At 45.7% G+C, this 10028-nt stretch overlaps 1 protein-coding gene across 1 annotated transcript in view; it reads right to left on the reverse strand.

Annotated features, from left to right (window-relative positions):
• LOC137437095 (MAP kinase-activated protein kinase 2) overlaps positions 1–9297 on the reverse strand; it is a 103713-nt gene extending 94416 nt beyond the window's left edge. The window contains exon 1 of the mRNA XM_068131462.2: positions 8890–9297. Coding sequence (XP_067987563.2) covers positions 8890–9063 — 174 coding nt within the window. The 5' untranslated portion in view covers positions 9064–9297. The remainder of the gene's footprint in view (positions 1–8889) is intronic.
• Positions 9298–10028: the final 731 nt, after the last annotated feature.

Consider the following 10028-nt stretch of genomic DNA (forward strand, 5'->3'; position numbering starts at 1 on the left):
GAAAAACAAAGCCTCAAGGTTGTACAGTGCACACTGTACAAGGCCTTGCTCGCGACACGGCAAACAGACGATCAATTTATGAAAGATAAACACCGAGAAACAACCAAAGTTGCACACAATAACTTCACACACCGAAAGATAAATACAGTTTCGACAAAATAAGGGGGGAGATTTGAAAGGGATGGGTGATGGGGAAGATTTGGAGGGGAGGGGTGATGGGGAAGATTTGGAGGGGAGGGGTTATGGGGAAGATTTGGAGGGGAGGGGTGAGATTGGATTTTTGAAAGTGTACGATTTATGGGAAACGAACATTTATTGCAAAATGAGTTTCTTGTGACCTTCGAGTTAAAAATACGTTTAAGGACGCTGGATGGAGGATGGAGTGCAGGAGAGTTTAGGGAATGTAGAAAAAAGGCACTATAGGAGATGGATATTTTTTTTGGGATGAATTGATTTGGTGAGCAAGTCGAAAGCAGCCTTTTAAAGAAGAAGAAGAAAAAGGTGTTATAAAATATGACGGAATACATAACTTGAGGGGAAAGTGTAAACATTGAAGGTTAATGAGTGAAAACTATCTGGGGAAATGGGGGAGAAACACGTGGTCGAAGAACGAACGAACGAATAAGAATGAATAAACGAATGAGAACAGAGAAGGAAATGTTTTTTTTTTTGTTTGTTTTTTTTTTTGAGTTGAGATTTACACAAGGAAGTAGGCTATGGGTGAAAAGACTGGGAATACAGAGAACGAAAGTTATTGGATCACAAACGACGGACCACTGAGAGAAAAACAAAGCCTCAAGGTTGTACAGTGCACACTGTACAAGGCCTTGCTCGCGACACGGCAAACAGACGATCAATTTATGAAAGATAAACACCGAGAAACAACCAAAGTTGCACACAATAACTTCACACACCGAAAGATAAATACAGTTTCGACAAAATACAATTGTGAACAGACTTAACTTCGAAAAACGTGGAGACCGTGTGGAGCTTCGAAAATCCCTGCCGCCGTCTCCAAGATCTCGCGAGATCTCCGTGCATGAGAGAAAGTCCCTCAGACTGTCAAGTCGAGTGAGACAAGTCGAGTGAGACGAGTTAGCCTTGCGGGCCCCATGACAATCTTCTCCATTTTGCCCCATTTTCTGCATCTCCCCTTGTGAACCCCCTTGCCCGCATTTCTTCTTCCACCACCTTTAGCCAAGTCTTTCTCGGTCTTCCCCATCCTCTACTTCCTTCTACATTCATTTCCATCACTCTTCTCAACCAGTCACTTTCATCCTTCCTCAACACATGACCAAACCATCTCAACCTGTTCCTCTTCACAGCATCAATCACAGGCTCTATTCCCATCATCTTTCACAATTCATCATTTGTCTTCCTCTCTCTCCAACGATACTCCGCACATCCACCGAACCATTCGCATTTCCACCCTTTCCAGCCTTCGTTGCTGCTCTACGTTCGTCGTTCATTGCCCATGTCTCGCTCACATAAATCTTAACACTTCTCACACATGCAGCATACACCTTTCCCTTCAGCTTCAACGACACTCCCCTCCTCATCAGCACGCCACTCAGTTCCCGAAACTTCTTCCATGCACATCTCACTCTCGCAACCATTGCCGAGTCTGATCCACCTTCCCCATTCAGCATCACTTCAATGACAATCACTTCAATCAATCAAATATGTCATCATCTTGACTGAGTGTCCGTGCTGCCAAAGTAGTAACTCGGCAAAGGACATAAGTCTAGATAGTTGACCGGTGTCTTACTAGCAGTCAGGGCAGGAACTTGTTCAAGGTGGCGGCAATAAACCACATACTTTATATGAAAGACATGTTCGTCAAAGACCCAAACTTGTATTGTATACGAGTCTTCCAGTTTAACGTCTATCCGAGGGACGGTGCACACAACTGACGCCTCGCCCTGCATGAGAAACACCAGAGTGGGAGTTTATAGCTGGTTCAAGATTAAGAACCCAGGGTAGGCAGCTGAAAGGTGAGTAAGCACAGCTCTTGGGCCTAGGCTATCCTGCTGGCCCTGTTCGTCTCTCAAATAATTTGTACTTTTCAATACAAAATACAAAGTGCTTTATTAAAAATGGTGCTCAATATCGCTTTTCCGGCCTATTGAAAATATCATATTCAGATATGACTAAAAAAATCAAATGCCAGAAATCCAAAGCTAAAAAAACAGAATGACTAAGAGCTCACTACATAAAAACAATGACATCAACTCAGAGAAATGTGCAAAGATCCATTTTGATAGTGCTGCCGGAAGGTTATGCCATGATTCTGGAATGCATCAAAGCTACATCAAGTGAAATCGAACTCTTCGAGTTGAATAACCTCACCGAGCCAAAACACTATTACTGTGCTTCCAGTTTGGAGAGGAAAGGATGTCCTGGCAGGGAGAAAGAAAAATAAACTACAGTGAATAACACAAGCAAGAAAAGGTCACAAAAATGACCTCGCGGAACAGGACGCAGGGCAGTTACACTTTGTGGAATGGCAGAACATTGTAGTTTTGTAAAAGAACACCTGAAGCTACAATTTCTGAATCCAGAGCCACAAGGATGGAGTTTGGACAATGTATCTTTAGTTCCGTTGATCTCAGGTGAGCACAGGTTCCACTTCCATGAAAATGAATGGAAGACATTTATAAACTAGAATGGCACTCAGTAGAGAGCATACTTCCGCATGATTGGCCATATCACTCAATAGTGAGGCATCACTTAAAAAAATTATACTAGCCGGATCCGGATCTTCACCAAAATCGAATCGTGTTTCTGCAATTTCTGAGGCTTGTTTCCCAGGTAGGGAGCCTGTTGATCAAATACGAACGCTGGTCTTCGCAAACAACACGACATTTTGAATGAACATACATTTTGATATTGAATTTCGTTGCTCCGAGGTTTTTCAATCACAAAGCACAAAATCGTTGACGATCTTTTCATGGGTCAGGGATGTAAAAAAAAAAACGACTAACTGAGTTCTGCGGACAAATTGCTCGATGATTGGAACTGTTCACCGCAGCAGATTTCAGTCAATCACCAAATACAACGACCACGACACAAAAATAGAAATATCATGCTCCGTAGTGAGCGGGAGCCCCGGTCCATCGGGAGTGGTTGCGGTGGGCGAAAGGTAGCGGGGAGGGAGTTTATTTTGGTTATCCGCGTACTGTTTGTGTATTATTACATAGATGACAAAGATGTCGCCTTTTCACCCATGGTCTGTGCACAGGTGATCACAGTCAGACAGATTAACGTATCCAAGGCAAAATTGATGTTTTCCCCATTCAACGTAACCTTAAGTAAATGCACGTGCACATGATTAAAGACGTAAATTGTCACAACTGTACAAAATTGACTTAAATCCTTTCGAACGCCACAAAGTAAAGTGGTCGGGCACAGGACTCGAAGCACTCGATTGACTTCAAATGGTCACCGTGATGAAAATGGGCACAAGACAAGCCGTTTCACGGACATTTGACATTGCACGATGGTTGGAAGTACAGACATACCGGTCAGTCGACAGACGAGGAGGTAGCCAGAGAAATGACCAATGGCGGACGCGTTGGAAAACAAATTTAGTCAAGAAGCACATGAGAAACCAAACTCAACGTCGTCAAGATGCAGGTGACGGTGCGTCAAGCCAACAAACAAAAATCGCTTACAAAGTATTAGCTTTGCATGCAAGATGCCCTCAAGTTCCACTTTAAACATAAAGAATCATCGTAATCAGGTTCAACTGCAATGGTGCTGTGACCATCTGAGGTGGGCCAAGATCTTGTGGTGAATTAAAGTTAAAATCTCAACCTTAAAAATAGAAGCACATGTGTTTGGCATTGTGATAGTGTGTGTGTCACACTGACTGCAACGTACTATCCAACAGGTTTGTAAGACAATTTAAGGCCTTGTTATGCTGATGGGATGGCCCAGACCCTTGAGGTACGCACACTCGCCTCGAAGCTGTTTCGCCTGGGTTTGAATCCCGACCCAGCTATAAACTGTCATCGCAGCGTTTCACAGGCATGGTGGTTCATCAGAGTGCGTGCCGTCCCTCGGATAGACGTTAAGCGGGCATTACATCTGCTGGCATCCATTTGTGGAAGTTAAAGATCCCATGGTATCCTTCGCGAGGAGTAGGCAAGTTGGGCGAATTCCAAATTCCTGCCCTCATCAGCAGAGGACACTGCATCACCGGCACAGCCACGCCCTCAGCCAGTAATGCTACCCCGCAGCCTCGTGCTGCATACGGACCAAGAAGAAGAAGATTGGGAGCATTTTACTATGTCGGCGTTATACATTTACAATCACACACCTTTTGTAGTGTACCTGCATTGGCAGTGGCCATAGATTCCTCGGACAATATACTGGTACATTGTTTATGCACATTATGTTGGGCCTCGGAAGTGCCATCAGAGGTGAGATGAAACGAGTACAGCTCAACAAAATACAGTATTTGATTCTGATGGCAAAAGCATAAACTGCAAAAGTAATCTCATGATTATGACCAAACACATCCACATGGAATGAGATATAATGTTGGTGGGCACGAAATGAAATCCCCTCTGTGGATGAACACACCAGTGACCTCTCATGTCCTTGTCTCAACAGATGCTCCCCTCCACGAGAGTTTAAAACAGGAACATCATGGTGTGAGATGGAATCCCTGGGATGGACATAGTCGACACTTTTATACTATCTGGAGGGCGTACACATAAATTGTCCTAAATCTAACGGGGTCATCCCCTGGAAAGACAAGATCTCAAACAGTACAGTCCTCAAGCATGCAGACATAGACAGCGGCAGCATGGAAACCATCTGACTATAAACTCAGCTTCACTGGGCTCGTCACATTATACTTATGCAATACAACAGACTACCCAAAGTTGCACTCTACAGCAAAATGAAATTTGGAATTAGATCCAGGGATAGATAAACACGACACTACAAGGACGACCTTGAGCAACACTTGACTTCAAATCCTGTTTAGACCTGTTAAACACTTACTCAAGATAGGCTCAAATAGCACAACATATTCCAGAATGGAGAACGTGCGGAGGAAGCAAAGATTACAACGACGGCAAAACTGCAACAACAAACGGACACAAAGTCATTCTACATCAATCTGTCTACTGTGAGTCTATGACCAATGTGTGGAGGGGATTCTAAGGTAAAATTAGCCTATTTTCCCATTCCTGAACTCACTGCTCCCAAGACGACTCCGCGTGAAGCGTGAAGCTCAGCGTGAAGCCGAGCTAGGTGTGAGGCAGGAGCACCAGCCCAGAGGGGAGAGCAGTATTCCATTGAGCTGCGGATGAAAGCTTTGTATGAAGTCCGCAAGCCATGCGTGAAGATTTCCATGGATACCATAGGAGGAGAGTTTGGTGAGCAGAGCGGGGTGCCAGACCGTATCGAAGGCACGTGATATGTCGAGGGAGACAGCTCTAATTTCCTGTTTGGCATTGAGGAACTCCGTCCATTGTTGAGACAGCAGAAGCAGCATGTCCAGAGTAGAGTGACCAGGTCTGAATGCAAATTGATGATCCGAGATCAAGCCATTGGAGAAGAGGAAGGATTTGATGTCAGAAGCGATTATTGATTCCATGACTTTGCTGATAAATTGGGAGCAAGCTGATATCTGTAGTTGCTAGGATCTGTTTTTGCACCTTTTTGCGTAAAGCGGTGATGTTTGTCGATTTCCAAGCAGATGGCAGATGACCTTGAGCAAAAGAGAGTGTGAAGAGAACAGAGAGAGGCCGAGATAGAGCAGCAGAGCAGGATTTTAGGACCCGTGGGCTGATGCCGTCTGGTCCAGTTACTTGCAAATCCAACCACCTCCCTCCCCCCCCCCCCCCCCCCCCAAACCAAAAAAAAGTTGCCATGGATACATCAAATCGTCCATTTCATCAAGATTTAAATTGATGATCTTAATCAAATCTCGGGTCAAATCGGATGGAAATTTATTATTCTTTTTTGATGAAAATTGATGATTTCTGAAGTTTGACCTTGAGTTGACCTTGGGAATAGTTGCTTTCCCAATTCAATGAGGCACTATGCAATTCTTGTTTAATTTTCCAGTTAATCGGATAAAAATTGATGATTTTTTCAGATGAAAATTGACGATTTTAGAAGTTTGACCTCAAGATGACTTTGACCTCAAAATCAATAGGATTGTCAGTTGTGACCACCTCTACAACTTCGTAAAGTTTCATGACGATCGGTTTGGAATTGTGACCTGTAGGCAATTGACAAACAGACAAAAGACAGAATAACAAAGTCGACCGACCAATAGATTTGAAAACTCTTCAATTTTGCAAGTAACAATTGGACAAACAGACGGGGTGAAATCATAACCTCCGTCCATCTTCGGTGGCAGAGGTAATGATAATAATAACAGATGGACTCGCCAACCCGATGAGGTAGTTGACCAGATGATGGGGAAGGCACGGGTTCATCCACAACCGGTTGTGGGTTCCCAAATTGATCAACCCGTGGAGAAAGAAAATCGAGTCATCAAATGCTGATCGGGAAGAGCAGCTCGTTCAACAGGTGGTGTAAATGGAATAGACATTTCCTGACTCCCCCTCCCAACAAGACTAGTTGGAGACAAGGGTCCAGAAAGCGAGACTGGGAATTGGTCGGAGCCCCCCATTCCACCACCGAGTTGTAAACATGAAGGGGTGGTCAAAAAAGGCCAACCCCTGCTCTGTGGGGGAAAATGGCCTCTAAAGATGGTTCTACTTCTTTGTTTGACGCTCCAGTTAACATGGACAGGGCATGGACGAGCAACCATATGTTGGCACCCATCTCATAATTATATTCACAATTAATATCAGAGTAGGAGGCAAGCATAGCCACGATTTTCAACATCCGCGACGAGTTACCAAGAAGATCTACCACTCCTTCGAAAACGCCGATTATTCCCACATTCGTGAAGATTTTCTGGGGAAGCGTTTTTGGACCCAAGTCACTCACGAACCTGCTGGCCAGGCCTGATGTTCGACTAACCGAGCTAATGGAAAGCCAAAGGCAGCGATGACGATAAAATAGGCAAGTGTAGAGTTTCAAAGGTAGTTGGCGTTCTCATCAAACCTACTGGCTCATGATACAAGGAAACCAGGTTCAAATCCCACCTAGCAACAGCGTTTGCTTACCGTGTAACTAACGAACAAGCCAAAGCAACGTCCACCAAGAGCGCTTCGCAGAAGGGTCCAGGGAAGAGTTTTGATTCTATAAAAAGAAAGCCATTCCCATACGCACCCTGATCCAGGGCCTACATTGCGGACAGGATGACTGGGGAAGCATTGGCTTCAAACTGGGGTCACATATCGAAACGGAGGGGGTATTTGGTGGGAAAGGGACGACCAAGAGGCGTGGAAAGGTGACCACTCAACCGCTGGCACAAAGCAACGTCCACCAAGAGCGCTTCGCAGAAGGGTCCAGGGAAGAGTTTTGATTCTATAAAAAGAAAGCCATTCCCATATGCACCCTGATTCAGGGCCGACATTGCAGACAGGATGACTGGGGAAGCATTGGCTTCAAACTGGGGTCACATATCGAAACGGAGGGGGTATTTGGTGGGAAAGGGACGATCAAGAGGCGTGGAAAGGTGACCACTCAACCGCTGGCACAAAGCAACGTCCACCAAGAGCGCTTCGCAGAAGGGTCCAGGGAAGAGTTTTGATTCTATAAAAAGAAAGCCATTCCCATACGCACCCTGATCCAGGGCCGACATTGCGGACAGGATGACTGGGGAAGCATTGGCTTCAAACTGGGGTCACATATCGAAACGGAGGGGGTATTTGGTGGGAAAGGGACGATCAAGAGGCGTGGAAAGGTGACCACTCAACCGCTGGCACAAAGCAACGTCCACCAAGAGCGCTTCGCAGAAGGGTCCAGGGAAGAGTTTTGATTCTATAAAAAGAAAGCCATTCCCATATGCACCCTGATCCAGGGCCGACATTGCGGACAGGATGACTGGGGAAGCATTGGCTTCAAACTGGGGTCACATATCGAAACGGAGGGGGTATTTGGTGGGAAAGGGACGACCAAGAGGCGTGGAAAGGTGACCACTCAACCGCTGGCACAAAGCAACGACAAACTCACTGCACTGTCCATGTCAGGTGACCTTATTGAAAAGCATCAGGAATAAAGTTTCCCTCACTCATCTCGTGATATAAATGGTCTGGAATTACATAAACGATTCGAGGCGTTCACGGTGCCAACACTTGTTCCATCCAAACTTCCCCCCGAGTGACGTTGGTGTCACAGGAGAAAGTGCTCCGATTACCTCCACCTGAGCGAGGGAAACAACACACCCATTTCGAGGTCACAAGCATTTTAGGACAGCCGGCTTAAAACAAATACAAGGATATTACGTCCGCAGTTGGACAGTTGACGTCAGGTGAACACCTGATTCGAATGACGTGGGGGCCTCGGGGTCGAATCCCATCACTCCAAACGAGTTTGTACATCGTCTACGAATGTCCTGACAATGCAGGTGAAGGTACGTACACCGATGTGTAGCAGTGTTTTTGTCCTGCAATGTCACAGCCAGACTCACCTTGAAAATCCCCGAGATCATCAAGAGGTGCTGCTGTAGACATGGTGGACGTTTATAAATAGAAACATGGATATTTACATTCGGTAAATATCGACTTGGTTAGAATTATAAACCTCAGGAGTTCATCTTCTCTCGGGAATGAGGAATTCCCAGGAAGGAAAGGACATCCATTGTGAATCCAGCATGAAACGTTGGCCCGACGTTGGAACATCAGCTGTCCGTTAACGACGGTACATCACGTCTATGATTACATACAGGACAGTATTACTATTACTATTATACCTTGATGCCGTCCGTGTACAGTATGAACAGGTACACACCTTGAGGGCATACTTGGTGCCGCCTTCTTTTTTAAAGCACTCCAACACCTTGCCGTTGATGCCCAGGCCCAGCACGGCCTTCGACACCTTGTAGTCCTCGGTGATGACGTGCCGTTTGGGTTGCAGCGGAGGCCGGGCCGGCCCGTGGAAGGGCGTCTCGGCGTTGGCCCACATGAAGCCGCTCGTGTTTCCCCGAAGTCACCTTCAGGGCCCCCTCGAGGTCAACGACGGGACCTCGACGCGTCTGGAAGGTCCCTCGCACTGTGAGGTGAGTTGGAAACGATGGAGATACCAACACGAACTCAAAGAGGACGACACGAAGAGTTGAGGGAAAGTTCGGGTTCCTCACAAAACGGGAAGCGGTCTGGGGGCGGAGCGAACCGGATATAGCTCCTCCCACAAGGCAACGTCATTGCACCGTGCCGTGCCCTCCGGCGATGACACACCCCCTCGGGGCCCGGACTGGCTTGACGTCACAGCCTCCTTCGTTACCTCCACCAACCGACGGTGGCTGGAGCCTGGAGGTCTGGTTTTCACTGCCGTCTCTGTTTGTATGTTTGATTGTTTGTGAACAAAATATCTCAAAAAGTTGTGGACGAATTCGGACGAAATTTGGCAGAGATGTAGCGAATGCGACAAGGACGAAATGAATAGATTTTGGTGAAGATCCGGATCCGACTAGTGGAATTTTTAAAGTGATTCTTCACCATCGGGAGATAGGGACGAAAACGATACATAGCAGGATATCTCAAAAAAATGTGGACGGATTTTAACGAAACTTGGTGGACCGGTTTGGTGTCTGACAAGGATGAATCGATTAAATTTTATTGAAGATCTGAATATGGATTCGGATATGAGAATTATTTAATTTTTTTACGTTATTCTTCACCATTGGGAGATAGGGCCAGACACGATACATAGCAGGACATCTCAAAAAGTTAGAGATGGATTTGGACGAAACTTGGTGGACAGGTTGAGTTTGTGACAAGGATGAATCGATTAAATTTTGGTGAAGATCCGGATTCGGCTACTATAATTTTTTAAGTGATTCTTCACCATTTGGGAGATGGGGCCAAACACGATACATAGCAGGACATCTGAAAAAGTTATAGATGGATTTGGACGAAATTTGGTGGACA

Source organism: Myxine glutinosa, chromosome 11 (genome assembly GCF_964187855.1).
Source record: "Myxine glutinosa chromosome 11, kmMyxGlut1.1, whole genome shotgun sequence".
In the NCBI taxonomy this organism is placed as follows: domain Eukaryota; kingdom Metazoa; phylum Chordata; class Myxini; order Myxiniformes; family Myxinidae; genus Myxine; species Myxine glutinosa.